At 52.4% G+C, this 26,125-nt stretch overlaps 1 protein-coding gene across 1 annotated transcript; it reads right to left on the bottom strand.

Moving 5' to 3' along the window:
* Positions 1-12,433: 12,433 nt before the first annotated feature.
* Positions 12,434-25,039, bottom strand: Tnfaip2 (TNF alpha induced protein 2). Its single transcript, XM_021179366.1, has 12 exons — positions 24,780-25,039; positions 22,123-22,477; positions 21,244-21,874; positions 19,253-19,367; positions 18,970-19,092; positions 18,696-18,796; positions 18,005-18,103; positions 17,438-17,561; positions 16,533-16,655; positions 16,142-16,297; positions 15,868-15,989; positions 12,434-14,050 (listed from the first exon to the last, which is right to left on the bottom strand). Exons 2-12 carry the CDS (start codon positions 22,460-22,462, stop codon positions 13,909-13,911), a joined length of 2,076 nt encoding a protein of 691 aa, XP_021035025.1. The 5' UTR covers positions 22,463-22,477; positions 24,780-25,039; the 3' UTR covers positions 12,434-13,908.
* Between the last annotated feature and the right edge of the window lie 1,086 nt (positions 25,040-26,125).

The raw sequence follows: 26,125 nt of genomic DNA, 5'->3' as shown, positions 1-26,125 counted from the left end.
AATGAATCTTAAAAAAAAAAAAAAAAAGAAAGACAACCTGGCAGATTTCTCAAGTTTTTCGTGGTCATTTTGGGAATCATAGTAATGGATTCTTTTTTGGGTTTTTTTTTTGTTTGTTTGTTTGTTTTTTTTTTTTTTTGAGACAGGGTTTCTCTGTGTAGCCCTGGCTGTCCTGGAACTCACTCTGTAGACCAGGCTGGCCTTGAACTCAGAAATCTGCCTGCCTCTGCCTCCCAAGTGTTGGGATTAAAGACATGGATTAGACATGGATTATGATTTTCAGGGCCAGACTCTGGAGAGTCAATAATTTACTTTTAAAGTAACAGAAAGCCCCGTGGGGCTCAGTTTTTCTGAAGATAAAAGAGAGAAATCAAGTCTTAGTAAGAGCTGAATGAACAGTGCTTATAGTTAATTTTAATCCCACAAAAATCAAAACATTTTAAATAATTATCATTCTGTGTGTGTGTGAATGTGTGTGTGTGAGTGTGTGTGTGAGTGTGTGAGTGTGTGTGTGTGTGTGAGTGTGAAGATGTGTTGATACTAACTACCTGTGGTGGAAGAGTAAATTGGCATAGAACTTTTGGAATAACATTTTAAATGACACATATTTATTTGTTTGCATGTGTGTGTGCACGCGTGTGCTCGTGTGTACATGTACAGGAATGCAATCAAACCATGAGGTTCATGTGAAGATCAGGTGACAACCTATAGTAGTCAACTCTTTCCTTCCTCTGTGGGTCTCAGGGATCAAGCTCAGTGTGTGTGTGTGTGTGTGTGTGTGTGTGTGTGTGTGTGTGTGTCTGTACAGGTGGTAGAGATTGAAGAAGAACACATCGGATCCTCTGGAGCTGTGGTTATACTGGTTGTGAACTGTCTGGCTTGGGTGCTGGCAACCAAATTTGGATCTTCTGCAAGATCAATACAAGCTCTTTAAGTTAGAGTCTTACTATGTAGCCCAGGCTGGCCTTAGAGTCAGAGATTCTCCTGCCTCAGTCTCCTGAGCACTGGGATTAAAGGTGTGTGACACCACTGCCTGGCCTGTTTTTTTTTTTTTAAATTCCATTCATTCATTTGTTTACTTTGCATGTATGTGTGAAGTGGTGGTCATGTGTATATGCCACTGCCCACAGATGCGGGGCAGACCACAGCTTGTGTGAGGTGGCGGTCATGTGTACACACCACTGCACACACTGCTCACAGATGCACTGCACACAGATGCACTACACACACTGCACACAGATGCACTGCACACACTGCACATAGATGCAACTGCACATAGATGAAGGGCAGATGACAACATGTAGGTTCAGTTCTCTGTATTTATTTATTTTTAATTTAATAGGACAAAAAATAACCTATCTTTTTTCTAAACAGTTTTATTGAGACACAATGCACTCTATGCACTGAGCCAATATGACCTACACCACTTAGTGAGCCTTCATGCACATATTCACATGCAACCATCATGACAAAAGAGAGGACACACAGTCCTTGTCACCAAGAGTTTCCTCACAGCCTTTCTTGATTTGTTCCTTTCATCTCCCCCTGCTCCCCAACCCCAGGTACGGCTACTCCACTTTCTTAAAAGATTCTTCATATTTTTCAAAGTGATGACACTGTGGGTCCCAGACTCCCTCGATCACTGCTGTGAGGACATCATTTTTCAGAGTCCCTGAGGGCAGGGATTTAGCCCACAGATCTCATACCTAGAGGCCAGCTCTGCCCTTTCTAGGACTTCATCTAACACATACAGTAGCAATTATGCAAAATGACACAGGCACCAGATCAGTCACTTCCATTGTCACAGAAAGTCAGGAAACTCCCCAAGTGCCCTCAGCGAGCAGCAGAGGAACAATCATAGTGGATCCAACAATGGAGTCTTGTGAAGTTGTAAGAGAGGAAGGAAGGTCCTTCTCCCTGGGTAGGAACATCACAAGAATGTGACCTTAACCTTCATCTTTCACTGTCTGACAGCCAGCCCAGGCAGAGAGGCTTCCCTGATTGGCCATTGGTGAAGATACTGAGCAGGTTTCTCTACTCTTTTAGTAAGGTGTTCTAATGGTTCCCTTCTCCTGTCTCCAAGGGAAACGCACTGCCAATACACAGGCAGGCATGGCTGTGAGTGCCCAGTGCCAGCCAACGAAGGCCAGGTTCCTCTTGCTCCTCCCAACAAATAGTGCAATTCTGCACTGACAGTTTCTGCATGTTTTCTACATGCTCTGTACTAGGTGTGCACACATTTGTGCATGTGTGCATATGTGCGTATGTGTGTATGTATGTATGTATGTGTGTGTGTGTGTGTTATGTAGCCAAGTGAATTTACTAAGGGAAAATGAGAAAAAAATCCCTTCAAGGCAAGGATACACAGTGCTTTGTACATCTATTACCCGATACACGTATGAACCCACCACTCATCTCCACATGGTAAGAGGGTTCACACAGAAATCCCTTAGAACTAAACCTCTCTTAGAATAAATAACACAGTCTGATAATGTCACTAGGCATAAGACAATGGACCAGGTTGTGACAAGTGCCAGGGGCTTGGAGGGGGTTGAGGGTCTGGGGACAAGTAGGATTTGGCACACCTCAACGGGCACTGTGTCGTGAATCCACCAACACCACATGAAGGATGTTGGTGTCGGTGAACTAGAGGTTGGTGCACACATCTAATCCAAAGTGAGTCCCGTCACCATGGGATGGGTGTGTTGAACTCGGAGGCCAGGCAAGAGGGAGCCTTCTCTTGGAGCCTGCTCCTGGGTGCAGGTCATTCTTTACCTCTGTTCTTCCTTAAAAGGTGCTTTCCTGGGAAGCCACGGTCACTGTGACAAGGATTTTTGTCAGTTCCCTACCTTGGTTCTTCCTATCCCTAGCCAGTGCCTTCCGTTCTCGCCTGTGTCTTCTGCTCCCAGAACAGGGACTTAAAGTCTGGTTTTACTAAAAGTCAGACTCGTGGCTTGGGCCTGAAGATGCCCAATATACATAATGAAAGCTTGGCTTCTCTGCCTTCATTCTGCAGCTATCTCTGCTGCGGGTCAGACTCCTGTTCAGCTTGTCTCTGCCTTATGGCTGTGGTCATTTGCTTGTTCATTTCGGTTCCTAGGCATATCCATCTTTTAATGAAGGATCATTTTAAGCTGGCCATCTTTCTCTCCATGGATGAAGACACAAAAAGAAGAATAAGTCAGCTATTTGCAAGACTTGTAGGACATCATACCCCACAGATGGTCAGCTGCCAGCTTTTACAGTGGCAGACCTCCATTGCTGGCCTGGAGGGCTCTAGTCACTGCCTGTGTCTGCTAGGAGGAGGAGTCTCCCAGCCTAATTGTCTCAAGATGACCCTGCAGTCAGCCATCACCATCCTGGGAAGGGAGGGGCTGGTTAAGAGTGAGGTCCCCGAGTGATAAAAATCAGATGTGGGTTCAGCTCAGATGGTCCGACGAGTGCCTCTCTGAACTTTGTGCCTGGTGTCTAACTTGCCTCTGTTTTGGTCCTGACCCTGACCACATTGCTGGATCATTAGAAATTGATTTTCCCACAATAAACAATACTGGAGCAGAGAAGGGGGCTGAGGATGTACCAAAGTAAGAAGACTTGTTCAGCACGTTCAATGCCCAGCCTTGGGAGCAGGAATGGGGACGCCAATCATTTCCAAACATAGACTCACCAGACCGGGCTGCAAGAGTTGGACAGACCTTGGAGAATCAGAAGCATAAGAATTTTGGTCATGAAGAGCCCCTGTAGCCACTGTCTTGGGGTAGTATGTTTACTGGAGCAAATTAACCTTACCCTTGGCCCTTGGTTTGCAGCTGTGGCCTGAACTGTTTCTCTGTATTCGTTTCAAGGTTCTATTTGCTTTTACCAAATGGGGGCAATAGTGCATTTTTCCCATAATGCCTCTTGACCATGTCAACCCCCTTGCTCCCTGCTACAATGTACAGAATCGTTTCTTTCCCTTTTGCTTTAGTAACTTCACTGTTTATAGCTTAGGTTTCTTTCTCTTTTTTTTCCAAAGATGATAAAAATATTCAATCTTGCCAAGCAGTGGTGGTACATGCCTTTAATTCCAGTACATGGGAGACAGAGGCAGGTGGATTTCTGAGTTCAAGGCCAGCCTGGTCTACAGAGTGAATTCCAGGACAGCCAGGGCTACACATGGAAACCCTGTCTCAAAAAACCAAAACCAACCAACCAACGAAACAAACAAGCAAACAATTCAGTCTTTATGAACCATCTGGAGGATTAAGTAAAGGTCCTGGTCTTGGGGTATAAGGTTGGTATCTGTGTGTTTAAAACTGTCTGTAGTACAGTCATCTCCTCTTCCCACCTTTAAAAACAATCCTTTGCTATTCCTTTTAAAAATTCAAATTTTATCTATCTACTTGTGTGCGCACCATGTATGTGCCCGATGCCCACAGAGCCCAGAAGAGGGTGGGCTCATCTGGGCCTGAAGTTTCAGGGAGTTGTGAGTAGCCTGATGTGGGTGCTAGAAATCAAACCTGGGTCCCTAGAAGAACAGCCAGTGCTCTCTCACTGCTGAGCCGCTTTCCAGCTCCCAATCAGGTCTTAACTTGTAGCAACACTGTTGCTTCCCACAGGCTACAGTTGCAAGTGTGACCAATCATGCCTGGAACAGAAGGGTTATGTTTTCCTATAATGTTGTTGTCAACCCCAAGTAGGGAGAGAGGTAGACGCAGGTATGTGCATAGGATTGCAGTGTGTGTGTGTGTGTGTGTGTGTGTGTGTGTGTGTGTGTGTGCGCACGCGCACGCGCGTGCGTGAGCGCGTGCTGGAGCGCCTGTGCACACATCATGTGCTATGCCAGAGCCTCGGGATATCCGGGGAGGCTGAGTCCAGGGGAGATATTTTAGAAGTAAGTTGAAGTTGTTTTGAGACAGTGTAGTTCATTGCTCACAGTGATTTGTCAGAGGCAGTGATGGTGCTTCCTGCTCTTAGGGTATCTTCCTTAAACAACTCTTGACTCCAAGGCCCGAAGGCTCCTTGCACATTTGCAGTCAGGAGTGCAAATCTCTCCAGACCACCCCTCCTTATTTATTTATTTATTTATTTATTTAAGACAAGGTCTTGCTCTTTAGCCAAAGCTGACCTGGAAGTCACAACAATCCTCCTGCCTCAGCTTCCTGGAACGACGGGAATACAGATGTAAAAGTTCACACCAGATCTTTCTCTTCCTTCCTCTTTTGAGGCAGAGTTTCACTGTGTAGCTCTGGCTGGCCTGAAACTCAGTGTGTAGACCAGGCTGGCCTCAAAGTCAACAGAGATCAGCTACCTCTGCCTCCTAAGTAATGGGATTAAAGATGTGCAAAACCACACCTAGCTCTTCCCATTTTTTTTTTAAATTTACAACAAAGCACACATGAAGCTTCCCCTTCCTACTTCTTCTTGGTTTGTTTATTTAGATGCGTGTCCATGTATTGTTTGCATGTGTGTCTGTTCGCCACATGCATGCCTGGTGCTAGCACAGGCCAGAAGAAGGCAGATTCCCTGAGACTAGAGTTACTGGTGGTTGTGAGCTGACTGGGTACCGACCTGGGATCCTCTGCAAAAGCAGTATATGCTCTCAAGCACTAAATCACCCATCGATCCAGCCCACCCTGGCCCCATCCTTAATGTATACAGTGCAGGGGAATTCAGTCCATTCACAATGTTCTATAGACCAAAGCCACCATCTATTTCCAGACCCATTCCGTCCTGTAATCCCAGACTCTATATGCATTAATCAGCTGACTTGGATTAATCAGCTCCTTCCCACCACAGCTTGTTTCTACAGTTGCCTCTAAGAGCTGATCTTATCTGAACATTCCGCAGACAGCACAGGGGCCCACCACACTGGTGCAGTTTCCTGGTTGGATCTGATTAGCCAGAAGTGTTGTGACAGGCTGTTGCCATCCGTGGCTCCATTTTGCTCTATGCCTGTTCCGTTTTCCTTCCCAGGATGTGGCTCTGGCCCACATTCCTGGTGTCTTACTGTCAAGATAAGAATAGGAGGTCACTAGGCAAGCATTGCTTCCGGTCAGTGTCAAAACACCAGACATCTTGGCTCAGACTCCAGGGGAAACTGCCTTCTGCACACTGCCCTGACCTGAGCCTCTCAGGAATCCTTCTCACAAGTCTTGGGAAAAGTGGGTATGGGACATTAATCGGCCTCCTTTCTGGGTCTCTAGCATCCTGAATAAAAACCATCCTCTCCCACTGGTTTCTGGAACGTTGGTTTTTAGAGGTGACAAGAGTCATGCCAGTCAGCTCTGTGGAGTTCTCAGTGTGAGTGCCCTGGGTTTGCTATAACAAAGCACCATGGTGGCTTAAATGTCAGAAGTTTATTGCCTCGTAGTTCTGCAGGGTAGAAATCTACGATACACACACACACACACACACACACACCTAACACTGTGAGGGAGATCTATTCCAAGCTCCTCTCAGCTTTGAATGATTTAACAGTCTCTGACCTTCCTGAGCCTGGAGAACCCTCACCTGTCTGTCAGCAGCTTCTGGTGCTGCTGCTTGTCTGCGTCCGCATTTCTCCTTTGAAAGGACACTGGTCGTAGGCTGAGAGCTCACCCTACTAAGGTGATTACCATGTCCAAATAAGGTCACGTTCTGAAGGACTGAGGGACACAACATCAGTGCGAGGACACACAATTCCCCTAGCTAGTCCAGTGTTCCCTCAAAGGACCAGAATCAGCGGCGCTGCGGTGATTGGGATGGAGCCCATGCATTGGCTATGCGTTGGCTCAGTGGCATGGGATGAGTGTCCTAGACTGATCTGGTTTTAGCAGGGACATGACCCTTGGTGGCACCAGTCCCAGGAGAAGGCAGCCAGTTGCATATGTCAGAGCATTTCTGTTGTAACACTGTCTTCTTTGAGCTGAGTTGATGAGAATGGCCTGGCCTTCCCCGCCCATATGCTGGCACCTGAGTCCGTGGATTCACCATATGTCTCATCTGCCACCTTGGTATCCCACGGACCATTGCTTTCAACTAAAAAATTAATCTCATTACCAAGTAAATGCTGAGCGGCTTCTGACACGCAGTCTTACTCCTGCCCCATCGCCTAGAAGCACGTGGTCCTACCCCATGGCTGAGTGACTCTGAGATGTGAGGTTGGGACCACTCAGGCAGCACGCCGGAAAGGGTAGGGCTCTGCTTTATAGGATTTCACGCGTGCTTTGGAGCAGAGATCACTGTGGCTGTCTTTCCACAGCCAAACCCCAGTAAACCCGGGACAGGGTGTGCCCATACTCCCACACCTATTGGCAGGGTGATGACTTCTTGTCCCGGAAGTCCTGAAGTTCTGCCACCTGGAAGGGTGTTATATCGACGAGGGAGGCGCTTCAACTACAAGCACAAGGACAGTCCCATTACATTGAAGGATGACACTGCCACGTGGCTGTTGAGGGTTCAACAGTGCCACAGAGCCAAAAGATCTAGAAAGAGATCACTCACCTTAAGTGAGACTTGATTTCTTTCTATTTTAACTTCTTTGTATCTTGATCCATCAACCGATTTTGGGATGCCAGGTGTGGGACATCACTAAGGGGAAGCCGAGGTGCCACTTGTCATTTGGCTTCTTTTGCAGGAAAAATGGGTACCGCTTGAATGGAGAAAGGTTAAAGTGCTAGGCCACCCACCACGGCTGGGTTGGTAGAGTGCTTGCTTAGCACCCACAAGGCCCCAGCACCACACAAGCTGGGAGTGGTGGTGCAGGCATGTAATCCCAGCTCTCAGGAAGTAGGCCAGAAGATGGGGAGTTGAGTGTCATCCTGGACTGGTTTGAGGCCAGCCTGGGCATTGATCAGATATGAGAATAAAAGGATGAAATGTTAAATGTAAGTTCTGGGACTCGTCCCTTGCTAATCGGTAGTACTCAGTAGCAACAGCAGAGGGCGCTAGGAGGACAATGAAGCCAGAAAGGGGTTTTCTTTTTAAGTGGGATGCTGGCTATGGAGGGCTCAGTTTCCCTGAGGCTTCCCTCAGGGCTCTATAGCTTTGTAACAAGTTCTCAGGGCCCAGCTACTGCCTGTGCACCCCTCTGGAAGCACAGAGAGCAATTCCAAGTAAACTCTGCAGGCAGAGCAACCTCTTGAGGTGGCATTCCTTTCCTGGACTGGGGAACAAGGCCATGCACTTGTTGGATTTTATCGTGGTTGTTCTTCATGACATCACCCAAAGCAGCCATCCTGCTCTGTCCCTCTCTGAGTACTCTACAACAAGTGTGTCTAGTCACCCAACCTGGCCTTTTAGCTCACGCATCCCTGGATCAAGAGAGATGGTGCAGAGGGAGTCCCTGGGTCAAAGGAGTTGTAAGTTCCAGGCCAGCCAGGGAAGTCGGTGAGTTCCAATAGCTTTGACAACCTCAGTGTTTTTGAAAGGCGCTGGATATGTAGCTCCGTGGTAGAGCGCTGCAGAGGACTGAGAGGACAGGTTCCATCCCAGCACTGCAGGAAAGGAAGTGTAGCTTCATTCACGGAACCATGCCGAGAGCATCAGCACTAAGCCCTGAGGTGGTCCCTACTGCTTGGGCTTTGGGGACCTAGGAATGGGTCTTTTTTCATGAAAGGGATGTATACAGCTGTGGTCAGAGTGGATTGTGGTGAAGTGGCAGGAGAGATGGCCACAGAACAGAGCCCTCAAAAAAAAAAAAAACAACTTATTTCTAACTCGTGTGTATGGACTTGATCATGTGGCCATGAGACACCCACAAGTGTGACTGGAGCAGAAACCAGAAGAGTGCTGAGGGAGTGGCATTATTAGGGGGTGTGGCCTTGTTGGAGGAAGTGTGTCATTGTGGGGGTGGGCTCTGAGACCCTCCTCCTAGCCACATAGGAGTCAGTCTTCTCCTGGATGCAGTCAGATGAAGATAAACAACTCTCAGCTCATCCAGTGCCATGGCTGCCTGGATGCTGGTCATGGTGTCTCTTCACAGTCATGAAAACCCTAACTAAGACACTCTCTGACCATGAATGAAACCCTCCTGCCATCATGTGTCCAGTTCAGGCCAGTCTCCCAGAGATGAGACATCCATCAGCTCCAGGATCCTCTGAGGCACCTGGCTACAGGAGGCTGTGGCTCCAACCTCCAAGTGCATCAGGTCCTACACATCAGCTAACTCCCCTCCACCCAGCCGAGGGTGGGTGTCCCTCTAGTGCAGGCATTGGCTACCCATACCCCAGCCTGCTCCTGATCCTAGACTTTACAATAACAGCTGTCTGTCTATACAGAAGGGTTGCCACGATTTACTCAGTTCTTAACATAGGTTTAGTGTCTGCATACCTCCTGAGCTCAGGCCCAGGGAACTGGAACCCCATAGATTTATTCTTCTGGGGTGGGGGTGGGACTCCAAGATAGAGCAAGGCTAATCCCACCAATAAATGGAGAATTCTCCCCTTGTCACAGTACAGGGAAGGCAGAGCCCTGCTGAGGTCAACGCCTGCCCACCTTGTCAGAAGAGCTTTCTCAGCTTCCTCAGGCTGCTGTCATCTGCTCCCCTCTCTCTTGGCCTCCTCTGAATTCTCAAAGGACAGCAGCTGCTGTTCCCATCAGCATCCATGTGATACTGACCAGTTCCTTGAGCTCTCAGCTCCCAATGATGTTAGCCACACTTTCAGGGAACACCCCAGCTCTGTTCTGATCAGCAACTGTAGCAGCCCCATGGTGGTCTCCATCGCCAGGGTTCTCCTCTGTGACATACATGACATACAGATCCTGTGTCTGCCATTACTCATTCCTGTGGTTGACTCCTCCGTCCTTCAATGCTTCCCTGACCCCTTTATGTCCCATTCTCCCTGCCTTCTGGGACCCCATGGTTCCTCCATGAGAGCTTCTGCCTAGCAAGTCCCTCATGCCTCAACTTAGCTCACTCTCTGGTAGGATCTCTTGAAATAGTTGAACCCAACTCCATCACTCTTGGTCTGCACTTGAGCCACTTGAACATGGCTGGGAAAACCTCAGGCTATGGTGTAACTACCCCCACCAAATGCTAACAGTGGCTGGACCATCCTACACTGAACGTCATTGTTCTTTTCCATTCCTGGGTCCCCAAGAACTTTCATCCCCTCAATTAAGCATTTAAGTATAAAATACCAACATCTACACAGGGCTCCACCATGAAATCACTCCAGCAACACACACGTTTAACGTATATTTATCTTCCGATTTCATTTGTTTGAAGATGACAAACGTTGTGTACCGTGCTCTCCCTTTGTTATCCGATCTGAGTTTTCTAGTCAGCATAGAGGGACCTCCCTCCTCTTCATAGCTGCACAGACCTTCCTTGTGCTGAGGTTATCCCAGGTGCCCTCTGATGGGCACTTTGGGAGTTTCCAGCATTTTGCTTCAACAATGGAAGTGGCTGACTGGTCATTTTGCCCAATTGCTGGCCTACGGCTCAGATAAAGTCCTAGAAAGGACCTTGCCGTTAAGAGATCTGGCTACTAGTCTCGAACCCCACCCCACAGGGCTGTGCAGCATGATGTCCTCAGAACAGCGAGAGTGGAGCCCTGGTTCCCAACAAACTAACCGAGGGCACTACCATCATTACTCTAGTCTTGCAAGGAGCCACAGTCCCTTTCTGCAGATGTCTCAGACTGAGTTTGGCTTAGTCCCTCTATGTGTTCCCCAGGCTCCCGGCCTCCCAGCCCCCCAAGGCCTTCCTCACCTCTGGAGTAGCTCTCCAGACCACAGGCTGATAAATTGATTTTAACACAAGCCATCTCTGTCCAGAGACAGAATCCTCCCTAACCCTCCTCTTCCCCTTGGAAGCATCAGTGTTCCTTATGACGTCTTCAGGGGCTCTTCTCTGCCTCCCATTCTCAAGGCAAGAGCCTGAGGGGTTCCTCCAGGTCACAAGTCACTAAATCCTCTCTTCAAACTCTCTAAACCCTCCCTTTACAGCTGGAATGAATCTGGTCTGTCTAATGCACTGCTTTCAAGCCTGTCTTCCTGACGGGGTTCCCTCCCAGGCCTCGCTTTCACCCCATCATTCCACCGCCTTTCCCCCTACAGCCTGGCTGTTCCCAGTTTCCATCTTCCCACCTTTGTCCAGGTGACTCTCAGTCCGGGTCTGCGCTAGGGGCTCCTCAAGTCTGGGGTTCCAGCCAACCTTCTTCTCTTCAGGCCAGGCCCCTCTGGCTAGAGTTGTGCGATTGATCTCTCAACTGGCACCCTGCTGTGCTAGCTTTCCTTAACTATTCTTTTACTTGGTGTTTGTGTGGGCCTCGGAGAACAGTAGGCATTGAGGAGATTAGCCCTTCCGTGTGGGCCCTGGTGGACGGATGTACAGCAGTGAGATCATACAGGGTGACCTCTCCCCAGCTCAGCATTCGGGAGCCGGCAGGCCTGATGTACAGAGCCTCTGCCCCCAGGCCTGATGACTCACTTCCCTTTTCTGGGGGCAAATTCTGTTTCTCATGGGATTTCCCTGGAGAAATGACCGGTGAAGAAGACGAGGCAGCTAGGCTAGTGACCGGAGCCGAGCCTCATGGTCCTCACGGTCCCGGAGAGCCAGGAGCCACTGGAGACACCCCACACTGCCATCCTCTATGTGTGCACCCTGGCACTTGGGGGCTCAGTGTGGTGTGTGGCCATCTGACCCGGAAGCTTAGTTTCCTCTTGTTCTTCAGCCAAAAGCCCTCCTCTCACACTAATGGGAGGTCCCAGGTATGGCAAGAATGTCTGACTCCAGTTCCCTGAGCTCTGCGAGGGAGCCTGAGACCAGCACAAGTCTGCAGTTGGTGGCGTGGCACCGAGGGATCCTGCCCCAGCTGTCCTTTTGCTCTCTAGCCAGCCCGTCTTCCCTCTTCATGATAGGATTCATCCCATCCCCATCCCATGGAGTTCTCCAGCTAGACACACAGACACAGAGACAGGCACACACACACACAGACACACACACACAAATAAACACCACATGTCCCTCATTGGGACACTGGGAGGGGTGCACTAATTTCTCACCACACCCCTGAATTCTTGAACTCTGTGGAATGGGTTTGTCATGTTCCTTTATTCCCTAGAGACTCTGCTCTGCCTCAAATCCTAGGTCCAGACCAGGATGCAGAGGAGGAGGCCGTCATGCCCTTCCCACTGCATGTAAACCAGGAACTTCTTGTTCACCGAGTCCAAACATGGAGTTAACATGATAACATCCCACATCTCACCTTCCCACCAGCTCTGCCCCACAGCCTCAGGATGACCAGTTGCCAACTTCTAGGCAAAGAGACATGCAGGGGCGAAGGAATCCGTCTACATCTGGAAGGGGGCAAACGTACTATAGGCTGGACCCTAGGAGCTGGGAAGCCAGAACTGTGAAGTGAACCAGAACTAGAGAGAGGGTTTGCAGACGCAGGAGGTAGAAGAAGCTGCTAGAAACAGCTCGGCCCCTCCCCCAACTTTGCAATTCCCCAAATAAACCACTCCACAGTCACTTTTGAAATCTGTTTAATATCAAGCTATATAAAAAAGAAATCTCTGGATTCTGTCCCGAGTACACGCATACAAAACCAACACTATAAAAATAATATTAACAATATTAATGTCATCAACAAGCTATCGTCTACAAGAATACAAAGGCTGTGTGCACTGCTCACCCTGGCCAGCTCCAGCAAGTACCTGGGAGAGGGGACAGAGGAGAGGCTTCAGATCCCAGCCTCGCATCATGAAGAGTCAAGGCTGGGTCAGTGCCGAGAAGGGCTCTCATGGCTAGAGAGGAGCAGACCTGTGGAGTAGCAGGTGCCTTGATGGCAAACTGCCTTCCTGTTTTCCAGTGTAGCCCCGTGGGATCCACTGGTCCCCAGAGCCAATGACTATATGGTGACGGAGTTAATGTTGCAGCTGGGACTGGAGTTAATGTGGTGGCTGCTGAGTCTCTGGGCAGATTCACTGCAGTCACGGGGATCCTAAGTCACAGTAGGATCTGAACCAGTGGAGACTGTGGTGGTGTGAGGAACATATGTAGCTGTCCCTGGCTCTGAAGGTACAAGGTCCTCAGACAAAAGATGTGCGTAACCTCTAAAGACTGGGAAAGACCAGGAAACAATTCTCCCTGGGGCTTCCAGAGGCAGTGGGGCCCTGACCACATTTAGACTTCAGTCCGGTATCAGACTTCTGATTTGCAGAACTGAAGGAAAAGTGGTAGTTCAAGCCCACTTGCCGTGGAAGTTTGGTACAGCACCAACAGGAAGCTAGTAAAGCACTTGCCAGACCCCTGCATTCCCACCGGACTCCAGACGGTGGCCTTTGACTTATTCCTAAATGGAAGAAGATTTGATCTGAGAGAACCCAGGAGGTCCCTGCTCTGCCAAGGCTTCCAGGGTCACTTCCCAAACACATCCATACACACACAGAGGGGCAGGGCAGCCCATGGGGAGTGAATAAGAGGGTCCTCCTAGCTGAGTGGTACCAGGGGACACTTTGCAGGGTCTAGCTCTGTCATGGGCACTTCACAGGCCTGCTTCCAGGCCTTGGGTCAGATACTATTTCTTCTTTCTTCCCTTGTTTTTAGTTCTATCTCATGACATCCCTGGGCTGAAGGAAATGGTATAAATGAGGCTTCGCCCCTGGTCCTAGGGAGCTGGACAGGGCTACTCAGACCGTTTAAAAAGCAGACTACAGTGTAGGTAGACAAAGGTGACTCTACCCAAGATGAATAATCATTTACAAGAAATCTCTTGCATGCTCACATGTCAGCTCCCTTCAGTGAGGTCTGGACCCCACTGGACCCATCATCTGTGCGATCTTGGCGGTCAGATCTTGTTCCAGAACCAGGGCTGGGCAGAAACAACAGCAGAATGTGGGAGCCTGATGATGGGTCATGGAGCTGGAGCCACTGAGCATCCCCAACTGGCATGGTGCCTGATGTCCCCTGGGCCTCATTAGCATATCAGACCTTTGGAAAAGCTAAGTAACCTTTATAAGGGAGAACAGGGGCCTGGGAGGCTCCTGCACTCCCGTGTTGATGTCCAGTATGTTCCGGATGCTCCTGACGTCACTGCTTGGTAGATTGCCCTTGATGGCCAGGATGGCATTCAGGTGGCCTTTGCTGGCAAGGAGAGAGTACACCCTGTCAGCCCCACGGTCACAAACACTCCTGCTCACAGCCCTTGATGGCTGTCCTGACTCCAGACACGGCCACAGAACCTGCAGCCAGCTGCTCTGCCCAGTAGGCAGCCTTGCCTTCCCTGGCTCTTCCCTTCTTCAGCCCACCAGACTCAAATTTCCACTGGCTGTCACCTCAGAATGTTTCTCCTCACACCCTTGAGGTGGCCAACTCCTTCCCAACCTTTAAGTTTCAGCTAAATGTCATGTCTCTAAGTAGCTTTGCACTCTCTGGTCAGCAGTCCCTGTAATTCACTAGGACTTGGAATTTTCTCTTTCTGATCGTCTCATCCATGGTTAGCCCTCAGCAGGCTGTCAGCTACAGGAAGAGGACTGGGACCCAGCTTGCCCAGTACCTCACTGCATCCTGCAGCATAGAGCAGCAGCGGGTCCAGTATTCAGAATACTAATCAAGGGCTGTCGGTGGGATCAAAGGAGAAGGGTAAGTGAACAGGTGGGTAGATGAGAGAGTGCAAGGATGGATGGGTAACTGTATGGAAGGGTGCAAGGATAGACAGATGGACAGATGGATGGGCAGATGGATGGACAGATGGATGGACAGATGGATGAATGGATGGGTAACTGCATGGAAGGATGGATGGATGGATGAAAGGGTGGATGGATGGATGGACAGATGGATAACTACACGAAAGGATGAATGATGGATGGATGGACAGACAGACAAATAGATTGATGTGCAGATGGACAGATGGATGAGTAACTTCATGGAAGGGCAGATGGATGGATAGATGGACAGATGGACAGATGGATGGATGGGTGGGTAGATGGACAGATGAATGGATGGATGGATGACCAGATGGACAAATGGATGGATGGGTAACTACATGGAAGGATGGGTGGATGAACAGATGGACGGATGGGCAGATAGATGGATGTACGGACAGATGGACAGATGGGCAGATGGATGGATGATGGATGGACAGATGGATGGATGGACAGGTTGGGAGTAAGTGAGCAGAAGATGGATAGGTAACAGGAAGGATGGACAGAACAACAGAAGAGCAGATAGATGGGTAAGCAGAGGACAGATAGACAACTATACAGGGAAGTGGGTAGACAGGTAGACAGATATGTGGATGATAGGAGAGTGGGTAAGCACATAGACTAGTGGATGGACCAGTAGATAGGTGGATGGGGGCTTGTGTGTGTGTGTAGGTCAATATATGCTGACAGATGAGCGAACAGGTAGAGTGGGTTAGTCACAGGTGGGCTAGGCTAAGCTATGTCAACCCGCGTCAAGGCTAATTCAAACTGCAATATCAGAGGACTTGGCCTAGGAAGGAACACTGTCCATGGTTCGCCAGGTCCTCAGACAGGACCTTAACAGGAACATGAGGGTGTAAGACACAGTCGCCTCCAGGCTGAGTGATAGATACTGGACTCACTTTTCTCGTTGTACAGCACTATCACACAAGGCTCAGCACATGAGTGGGGGAACATGCTACCTGCCCTTGTCACGACTAGTTATACTAACTTGGTCACGTTCCCTCAGCTCCCTAAGCCTCAGCTGCAAACGATGAGCAGTGCCAGCCTTCATGGGCTCTGATAGTGCCGAATGCTTGAGGTCCCAACACAGTGTCTGGCATGAAGTCAGCACCTGGTGTAGGTCAGACATCGTAACCCCACCTCGACTGTGGAGCCTTAACAGTTGAGTGGGTCATGAGGAGACTCTAGTCCCAGCATGCTCAGGGTCACGGTGGGGACCTGGCAAACCATTTCCTCGGAGCTTCTAGTGCTTACCTGAAGTCAGGGTACCAAGTGGCATATGTGGCCACCTCGATCTTAATGGCACTGGAATCTTGCAGGCGAATGATCTCAGCAATCATAGGGAGGGCGCGGTGCAGCCAGGTTGCAGTGGAGCCCTGAAGGAAGAGGGCTGGTTGAAGGATGATGTCCCTTATCCTAAGGGACACTAAGAGACACTTAGAGCAGTAGATACCCAGGCTTGAAGAGGCCCTGTGGGATTGTCCAGGGCTCTCGGGGCGGGGTGTGGGGGCGGGTGGGTGGTGCTCACATTCTCAGTGCAGAATCCCTGAATGGCATCCGCGTTGGCCAGGATGTGCCTTGCCAGCTGCTGCTGCTGCTCGGCCGTCTTGAGGACCAGGCGCCGTTTGCTGAGCCTGATGATGTATTCCTTCACTAGGTGCAGGTGCACAGCCTCCATGAGCTCCTGGGCAAGCAGATGCCAGAGGGAGTGAGCCACCCGCCCGACACTTACCCCTAGGGAGCCATCTCCTCCCCGGAACTGAAGCTTCCAAGGCAGAAACCCAGCCAGTCCATAGAGGCAAAAGTGTGAGCACGTGTGTCTGCATGTCTGCGTGCATGTGTGAACACACGTGGGTGTGGGGTATAAACACTGCTAGTCAGCGTGGGTGTCCAGACTTCTCCAATCCCCCAGTCCTCACCTCCCGGAAACAGTCCTGCAGCTCTGAGAATTCAGGCAGGCTGCCTCTCACAGTAGCGATGATTTCCTCCAGGGTCTCAACTGGCTTTGCCCAGCGGGTCTGTGTGAACTTCTTAAACAGCGGCTGGGACAGGCGAGAGGCAGGATGTCTGGTCACACCCAGAAAGGAAGGGCGGCTAAGCGCAGACACCCTCACATAGACACTCATGACCAGCAGGGTCCCAAGGGCTTTCCAGGAGCTGGCTGGCTCTCAGGTCCTTGCTCTCAGATCGGAAGCAGAGGCAGTCTGAGTGTACCCTTCTTCCAAGGTCACCCAGCTGTGGCTCAGGAGAGCCAAAATGAGCCTGTCTGCAGCCCTGAGGGCTTTTCCACTGCCTCCTTCTTAAATAAATAAATTCCTGCATAAACAAGGCCTTGTGCTTGGCTGGGCTGCGCCCTGTGCCAGGGCATGTAGGGTCACCCTATGCGTGGACTTTCCTTACCCACTGGCTGCCCTTTGCACCTCCAGTCCTGAGGCTGAGCAGGGATGCTCTTCTGTGTTTTCTGAGTACCTCCCCGATCCCACCCTCAAGATGGAATCTGGCTATCAAAGATCCTGAGCTCCAGGAACTGGGGGCCAGGAATGGGGTGGAAAGGGCTCCGTCTTCCCCAGATGCTCCCAGCCCTGGGACCCTCCCAGGCCAAGGCAAAATGAGGATGTCAGGCGGGTCAGCCAGAGAGCACTTCAGGGGGGCATCACTTGTACATCCCCAAGAACACCGCATCTCCCCAGCTGAGCCTTTCACAGGTCTGAGGCACAGTTGTGTGTGTGTGTGTGTGTGTAGCTTCTACCACACCCCCTTCCCTGCCTCCCCCTCCTGTGCCAGACTTTAGGAGGAAGGCAGGGGAGAATGGAGCTCCTGATACCTTCAGGTCCGAAAATAGGCTCTGGAGCAGGGTGTCGAAGCCACGGGCCTTGAGGTCTTTCAAAGGCTCCAGCAGGCGGTTCAGAGAATCATGAGGTATCTGCCACCTCTGCTCCACCGAAGTCCTGGAGAGTGAAGGGAGGAGGTCGTGACAGCCTGCTCAGCCTGCGGCGGGCGGCGTCCTGCACTGGTCCTTGGACTAGGCCTCCTACATTAGGTCTTTGCTCTCTGGGGGCTCAGCAAGTTTCCCGTTCCCTTCGGGATCCAGTCCGTGTCTTCCCCTGGATGCCCCAGGCACATCCCCTCCTGCCCTTGGCAAATCTCCAGCTGTCTACCCTTAGCTTGTGTTCTGCTTCACGGTTTTATCATAAGGCTAAACTAATAAATAAGTCGATTGCATCCTGGTGACTCCTTCAGCACCCCACCCCTTTGCTGTGGCTGCTCCAGGCCCAGTCATTTCCTCACAGTCTCATGACCCTTAACTCCCCCCATCCACTCCCCCCCCCCGAGTTGCTCCACTTCCCATCTGCCCGTCTTTCCATCAGGCAAATCTGCCCAGCACTCTCACCGGAAGAACAGGCAGTTGTTGATGTTGGCCATGATGTTGGCTCTGTAATTCCTCAGGAGTTTACTCTTCTCTAGAAACTCATCAAAGGTGCACTGGTAGCTGACAAAACCAGAAGGGACACCTTCAGCTGCAGTCCAAGCCCCGAGACCGCGTAAGCCACTCCCTTGGTCTGCGGCTTGCTGGGAAGGGGCCATAAACTCCTAAACATCATATTAGAAGTTGCAAAACCTGAGGAGCCAGGGTCCCGTTAGGGTGCGTGAGAAAGTGCTGCCCGACTCCGGGGTCTGCATTCCTTTCCCAGGTCCCTCCTCTTCCCCAGTCCCTCTCTACAGCTGGGAGGCCAAAGGGTGTCCTTGTAGGCCAATGGTGCTCTCAGAAGTGGGGAGGAAAACAAGTGAATTCTGAGGGTGTCATGGGAAGGGATGGCAGGAGCCTCCCTTCCTCATGGTGGTATCTCTTCTTTGAAGCTACAAACTGCTCTGCCAGGGGGCTTTGCTGACAAAGGAGGTCAGGAGGTGCCAGCTCCCTGTGGAGTCCACCCTACTGGAAGCTGCAGTTCCCTGGATTCAGACAGGGGCAGAGGATGCTGCGCTGTACTTGACGAAGGAAGGGAAGGACTGACTTAGCTTGGATTCCCCACCCTAAGTGTAAGGAGGGCCAGGGGCTCCTCAGGGGCTATAGATACACCCACCTCCTCAGTAGTGCAGCCAGCTCCACCAGCAGCAACTGCTTTATCTGCGTCCCCACGTCTGAAGTGATGTTCTCAGCCTTAGTCTGGCCTTGTGAAATGATCTGCAGGGAGCAGTGGGTGAGCATAGCATAACAGCCCCGCTCTGGGCTGGGCCTGGGCAGAGCATGGGAGGATGCGGGATCCCGGGGGCCCGGAGCTCTGAGCTCCTCCCACCCCCATCAAAGCTGTGGCTGTCCCTGTGTACCATGGGACTGAGGGGGACAGTTAGTGGTACCTGGAGAATGTCGATGGCCAGCTCACTGTGGCAGTGGCCATCCAGGCTCTGGGGAGCCACATCCTGGGCCCAGCGCTGAGACTCCAGCTCTAAAGCTCGGGCCATGAGCAGCTTCACGCTGGTCTAGGGGAAAAGACACCGGTCACAGTAGCACTAAGCCTGTCTGCCAAGTTCATTCAGAAGTCGCTGCTGTCACACTCTGGGAGCCCAGTGTCCTGTTTCTTCTCTTTCCTCCTCTCACCACCTGGCCCTCCCCGGCCCCACCCCTAACATTTGGACTCACCACCTCATTAGACAAGAACATGGCCTCCAGCAATCTGATCTGCTTTGGGGGCAGGAGGCTCCCAAGCCCGACACCTTGAAGCTCCTGTGCCAACTTCGGGCTGTTGAGAATATCACTGCGGGCAGAGAAACACTGGCATGAGAACACAGCCCAGCAGTGGCCGGCCCTGTAGCTTAGCTCAGCCACCTCTCAGCTTCTGATCCTCCCCACCCCCCACCTCCACCCCGACCCCGCGACCCCACACCAGGGTGGGTTCTTCATGTAAGACCACACTCCAGTTTAGTTCAAGATGAAGTCATCCTGCATCTTCTTACCCGCCTCCCCATCCACCCCTGCTTTAAACTAGTTTCCCAGACTTCTTGGGAGTTGCCCTGCACCCCCCACCAGCCCCCTACCCTACCCCACCCCCATTCTCCCTTGCCCAGCTCACTGAAGGAGCTCCCTCCTTCCCTCTGCTTCAAACCTGGCCTGGCCACAAACAATGCCTTCACCCCAGAGCCAGCTTTCAAATCTGATCTTTCTGTCTACCGGGCCTCCCCTTTCACACGGATACAGCACAGCTTCTGACCCCACTGGCCCTGCCAGCCTGTCCTTCTGCTCCTACCAGGTCAGCCTCTGCTGCTGAACAAGATGGGCTGCCCTGGAGCAGCTCCATGGCGCTTTCTTGGTGCCTCAAAGTGGCCCAGAGTTCCCAGGGGACCTGCCCAGCCCTGGCACTTCCTAAAGGCCCTTTGTTTGCCAAGAACCTTAAGAAGGACCCTCTCTGCGCCCTTCAGCCATTTGGATGCATTGAGCCACACTTTGGTCCTCCCGGGCCTCAACATGCCTCCCTTGGACTCCATGTTCAGGCTAGCCTTAGCTTCCTGCTTTGCAGCTACACCCTAAGTCAGGAGACCCCAGAATATCACAGAAGCAGGTGATCAGGCAGGGGCATAAGTGCTTGGCACTTCCTGGTGAGTCAGGGCAAACCTGCAGGAGCTACAGCAGGGCCCAGCTATCTTTGGAAGTCCCTGCCTGTTTTCCCTGTGTCCTGCTGGCTCTTCATCTACCACCCCTGTTGTGTCCTTTCTCCACATCCCCCCCCCCACCTCCCCAGGAGGGTGGTTCAGCACCAAACAATCTGTTCACACACTGCCCAGGCTGTCCATACCCGCCAGCCTTCCTCCTGCAGACTTTACAGTCAGGTCTGAGGAATCAGTAAGAATCCCATCCCCGTCTCTAGTGCTGTGATGTTCCCACAAGTCACTCTCCCCCGGGGGGTGTGGATGATAGGCACGCTCTGGGACCATGGAGCCTGGGCCAATCAAAGGATGCTGGAGGCTTGGCCCAGCTGAGTGCCAAGTGCTCACTGTCCTTCCAAACAGCCTCCTTCCCACCTAAGGTGCTCAGGTCTCAATGGACTCCTGGGGTGACTCCATCTGAAGGGTTCCTTGAGGGGGATACCTAATGCTACTCCCTGGTTGCTACCTCTCTTGCTTGGGGCTGTTGAGACACACCAGCTCAGCTCAGCTGCCTGCATATCACTCCCCTTGCCTGGAATGCTGCTGGCCTCCCCACTCCTCCTTCATTGAATGTTCTGTCCCTTCCCTGACTGACTGTACACCCATGAAAATGTGGACTGACTCAACACAAAATACTGCCTGACTCCCCCAGACCAGGTCTCTTCTCAAGCCCTGTGCTCTGGCCTCTCCTGTGTCTCCATGTCTCTGTCACAGCCCCTCCTACTCGATTTCATCCCTGTTCTGCTGGGGGGGGGGTCCTAGAGAATGAATAACAGGGTCCATTTTCTGTTCATTCCTTTCTCCAACAGCAGAACAGGAAAGGTCCGGGAAATAGAAGCGCAAAGCCAACCTGTTGGGTACAGTTCCCAACTCTCTCTCTTCGAAGACCCCAGCACCGGTGGCTTTCAGCTCAAGTGTCTGGCTCTGGTGTCTCAGCACCGCTCCCTGCAGAGGGGACACATCCCACCCACTCCCACTGGCATTGCTCACTTGGGGTAGAGGTTCTGCACCCAGAGCAGCAGCAAGTAGGTGTCCCTTTCACACAACTCGAACTGCGCCAAGGCGCACAGGTGGCTGGCGAAGTGGTAGTGGTAGCTCTCGGCATAGGTGCGCACAACGTTGAACTCGTCTGGGAACAGCGGCTTCAGCCGCTCCACCACCACCTCCAGGTCCTCCTTCATGGTGCGACCCATGTGCAGGAACCTGCTCTCCGCCTCCGAGCGGCCCTCGGGCGCCATGGCTGGCTGCGCGTCCAGACGCTCCGCTGCCACCTCCGCCACGACGTCCCTCCACCGCTGCAGCCATCGCCGCGGGCGCGTGGCCTCCAGTGCCGCCGCCAAGGGTCCCCCGGACGCCCGCCGGTCCTCGAGCTCCTCCTGCGACACCACGGCTAGCGCCTGGCTCAGCCGCTCGGGCGCTGCCTCCAGCGGCCGCCGCAGCACCCGGAGCACCTGGTCACACAGCAGCACGTACAGAGCCTCCACCTTGCTCTGCCGCCACACCAGCTCCTCGTTGCTTGTGCCACCCGCCGCTGCCGCAGCCTCGAGCTGCCTCTCCAACGCCAGCACCTGCCAGGCCACCTCCAGCCGCCCGCGCTCCAGGGTCTCCTTGAGCTCCTCCACTGAAACCATAAACCCACATCAGACCGATACACACATCCCCAGGGACAAGAGGAGGCTGTGGTCTAGGGAGAGGCCAATGTCCCATACAGGACCGCAGCAGAGAACCCCCTCTCCCAGACTGGTGGCTCGCTTAGCTGTCTCACCTGCCCACTGTCCTGGCTGTACTGGCTTATGAGTCCCCCTACACTGCCCAAACCTGGACCAACCCCTTCCTTCCGTTCCAGCCCCAGCTGCGGCCACAGCCTACCTGTGGGCAGTGGATCATCTAACTCGGGCCTGGATTTGGGCTGCACTTCCTGATCTGATAATCTGAGCTGGTCCTTTTTTTTCTTTTTCCCTTTGGTGAAGACACTGAACATGTTGGCCAGTCCTTTGGATTTCTTCTCCTTCTTCTTCGCAGACTCCTCCTCCCCATCGGGAGCCTCCGGGGATGGCATTAGGTCCTCAGAGGACGCCTCAGACATGGAGGTCTCTGATTCAGCCTCGGATGTAGAGCGTGGCTTTTGGGGGCTTCCAGTGAAGTTCAGGGTCCCTGGCACAGACTGCTGGCCAGGAAACCCTTGGAAGAAAGTCACCATCTTCAGCATCACCCTGGCTCAGGCCTGCAGGTTGGAGATGGGAAATGAAGACACCAGAGGCCACAATGTACGGACCTGAGTGCACAGCGGCTCGCAGCCCCAACAGTGTCCCCTCTGTTTTCTCCTGTAAAAACACCAGGACCCCTCAACTCCTGGTCCCCAACCTTCCCCACTCCGTGCCCACAAGAACTGTAGTGCTCAAAGCTTGTCTCCCTAGGCAAGGAAGAGACTGGAGGCTCCAGAGCTTCCAGGTTTGAGGGGCAGCCTCTGCACCTGGGTAAACCCTCCTTTGTCAGTGCAGCCTCCTAGAGGGAAAGGCCATGACCAGCAAGTACTTCTCTGACTCCACCAGGGGCAGAGACAGGACAGGTTGATACTCCTTGGGACAGCAAGAACAGGTCTAAGAGTTCACAGTCATGCACTGGTCACAGAGTCTAGCACCTTTCCTCCTGAGACCAGCACCCCCCTCCCTCTGCCTCCTTTCATGGGTCTTTATTTAGTTTTGGGGTCACAGAAATCTACCACAAGCAAAGATACAGCTGTTGTCCTGGGACCACAAGAGGAACTGAGCCTGTCCCTGGTAGTGCGTTGCTTTAGGATTAGGGGGTCAGACTTCAGACCCTGGGCAAACGACCCCAGGTAACCTTTTACTCGTGAGCAAAGCACAGGCCCGCCTGAAGTCACACAGCAACTTGAGTGTGGAACCCACACGGCCCGCTTTGCAGCCTACCCTGCTTGTTTCCAAATGGGGTGATGCAATTTCACAAGGCCTTCTGTTTCCCCTCCCTTCCCGGGTGCCCATCCCATCTCTTCTCTCCCCAGCAAATATGTTATTTAGCTTAAAACAATCTTGTGGTCACTAGCTTGAGCTTGGAGGCCAGAGAACATCTCCCTCAAAGGACTGGCTTTTCTCAGGCCTCCACATCCCTGACTGTGTGTGTGGATTGTCAGAGCAAGGAAGACCACCGAGGAAGCAGGGCTAGCCTGGAGGGAGGGAGCAGGCAGGAGGAGGGCCTTTCTGGTAAATGGTGTGGCCCATTACCAGGAGCCACCTCCCTGCCCCATCATCCTTCAAGGATAAAAACCCCAAGCTGTAGCTTCAGTTCTTCAAAATGACCTGGCGTGATCCAGGAACAGCTCCCGCGGGGTAAGGCAAGTGGGAAGACCCCACCATCACAAAGGAGAACCGGAAACTTCGGAGGGGAGGTGCTTGCCCAAGCACAACACACTTTAAGGGCTCTTTCCCACACCATCTCTGCCTCCACCAGCTCAACTGCCCAGGTTCGGGATCAATTCCTGAGGGGCTTATCTCATAACTGGGGCATGGGTAAAGCACCCTGATTGGACAGAAAGCCTGGGCTCCTCTACCCCAGCTCTTATCACCCTCACCAGGTGCCCTGAGCAGAGAGAGCCCTCTCTCTCGTTAACCTCATGAGGTTTGAGATAGGGCCAGGCAGTTTTTAAAGCCCGTGCCAACCCATCCCACTCGCATGGCAAACACCCATAAGGGCTGGCCTGGCTGATGGAGCTGCTGACCTGAATGTCTGGCCCCAGTTGCCCTTCAGTGTCAGAGGCTATTGGTATAAAAGGGAGGAGCAGCTGTGGGCTCAGCTACACTTCTCACCAGGATTAGGGCTAAACAATGTCCTTCCTCAGTAGGTCTCAGTTTTCCCATTTGTAAAATGAGAACGAGCCCTCCCCTCACTCGTATCCCAGTGCTGCTCAGAGGATGCGGCAAAATCAGAAGCCTGGCACTGGGTGGGCCTTAGAAAGCAAGTTCCCCTGTATCCCTGACTGCAGAGGGGGAAGGCAACAGGAGTGATGAGATGCTGTTTAAAGCATCACCAAGCTGGGCTCGCGGAGGCACGAAGGGGTCTCAGAGACACATGGGACAGCTGCATCTGGTGGCTGGATGGTGTCACCTCCCTCAATTCTAGACACCACAGAGAACCTCACTGGTCTTGCAACTAACTTACTGACTCTTGCCCCACAAGAGATCATCCGGACAGGGAGTCCCGCGGGTGCTGGGACCTTCCTTTTGTAAACCTGAGACTCTCTCGCTTTTGTCCCCGTCCCTACAACACTTAAGAAACTTTCGCTGCGCGCGGGGATTCCGGACCCTGGTGTGAGGGGCTCAGAGTAACGCCTGTAAGTCCCTAGCAGTGCGTAGGCTGGAGGTCAAGGGACCTCGAAATATCCCGCCCGCGTCCCCTTGGCCACTCAGGGCCATTCCCCCGGCGAATCCTGTCCGACACTCTGTGTCAGGACTGGAAGGGAAGCTAAGTAGAGCGGCAGGGACAGAGGCACAGCGGCAGAGGTCACTTACTGTGTCCAGGACAGGACGCCTTAGTCCCGACCCTGGAGGGGCCCTCCTAAAATAGTCGCAGGCTCCGCCCAGACTCTGCCTGCTCCACCAACCGCAACCGCGGAAAATCCGCTGGCGGACGCCTCGGCCCGGCAATTCCAGTGCTGGGGGCGGGGCCGGGCCGGTAGAGAGAGGGGCGGGGTCACTTTGCTGTTCCAAATAGCCTGGAAAGAGTGGTCTTGGTATGCGTGCACAGGGAGCCACGAGTTCCGCTTAGCGGAGAGCTGTTGTCGCACCACGGTCTCTGATTGGCTACCTAGCAGGGGCGCACGCACAAAGCCTCTGTCCCGCGTCACACAGTCAGCACCTACCTAGGTCTGGGGAGTTCCCTCTTCCATCTCAACGCCTCTTCCATGTGTTGTTACCGCTCTGAGGACCCCTGTGTCCTTGAAAGCCTGGAAGGAAAGCTTCCCGGAGGAGGTGTCCTAAGGCGGCTGGGCACACGACTGGTAGTGGGACCTCTCAAAACCTCTCATCACCAAGCCTTGAGTGATGGGGCCCATCTTCATCATTATCCCGAGGTCACACAGAAATGACAGACAGCCCTCACCTGAGCCTCCTTCTCCAGGGCTCCCAGTGACAAGATTTTCCAGGATGGGGCTGGGGGTCATCCTCAGCACTCCCTTCTGCGGGCCTTTTCTCGGGGGTCTGCCTTGGGGGAGGTGGGGTTGTAGGCTAGTGGAGAAAGGGGAATTTCTGCCCCCTGGAAGATGGGCTCACTCAGGAATTTCCCTACTAGACACCAGCTTCTTTTTTGCCTCTACTTGGAGCTTGGCTCCTCCCCATCTTTTGTTTGGGCCCTCTCTTCTTTCCCTGCCTGTCTAAGCACAGAGCTTTAGGAAAGAGGGAAGGGCAGCTGAGTGGGTGGGTTATGTTTAGGGGTTGTCCCTGGAAACCCAGAACTTCCTCTTCCTCCTGGGGAGCAGTGGCCAAGTGCCAGGTTTAAGAAGACTGTCCTCCATCCTATACCATGGTAGGTTGTAGAAGGCAAGAACAGAAGGCTGCGGGTCAGGAGTGGCGCACACCTTCAATCCCAGCACTTGGGAGGCAGAGCAGACAGATCTCTGAGTTTGAGGCCATCCTGGTCTACAGAGCAAGTTCCAGGTAGCTAGGGCTACGCAATGAGAGCCTGTCTCAAAACTCAAACCGCATGCTTCCTTTTCTCCCTGAGGTCCTAATGGGTGATCTTTCTATTGACCCTCCAGGGCCCAAGTTGGGTGTTGCCTCTGCTCCACAAGGCACCCAGGGAAGACAAAGACCCTAGGACTGTACCCACAATCCCATCCAAATATAGAAAGAGGATGAGA

Source organism: Mus caroli, chromosome 12, assembly GCF_900094665.2.
Source record: "Mus caroli chromosome 12, CAROLI_EIJ_v1.1, whole genome shotgun sequence".
NCBI lineage: Eukaryota > Metazoa > Chordata > Mammalia > Rodentia > Muridae > Mus > Mus caroli.
This window is presented reverse-complemented; position numbering and strand designations above follow the sequence as displayed.

What these genes read in the sequence shown, in the direction of transcription:
- Tnfaip2 (XM_021179366.1), bottom strand. Translation starts at nt 22,462, where the DNA reads ATGCTGAAGATGGTGACTTTCTTCCAAGGGTTTCCTGGCCAGCAGTCT. An exon ending in AACAACTGCCTGTTCTTCCG is followed by an intron (nt 17,562 to 18,004) that starts GTGAGAGTGCTG and finishes TTCACTCTCCAG; the next exon opens with GACTTCGGTGGAGCAGAGGT. An exon ending in GCCTATTTTCGGACCTGAAG is followed by an intron (nt 16,656 to 17,437) that starts GTATCAGGAGCT and finishes CGCCTGTCCCAG; the next exon opens with CCGCTGTTTAAGAAGTTCAC.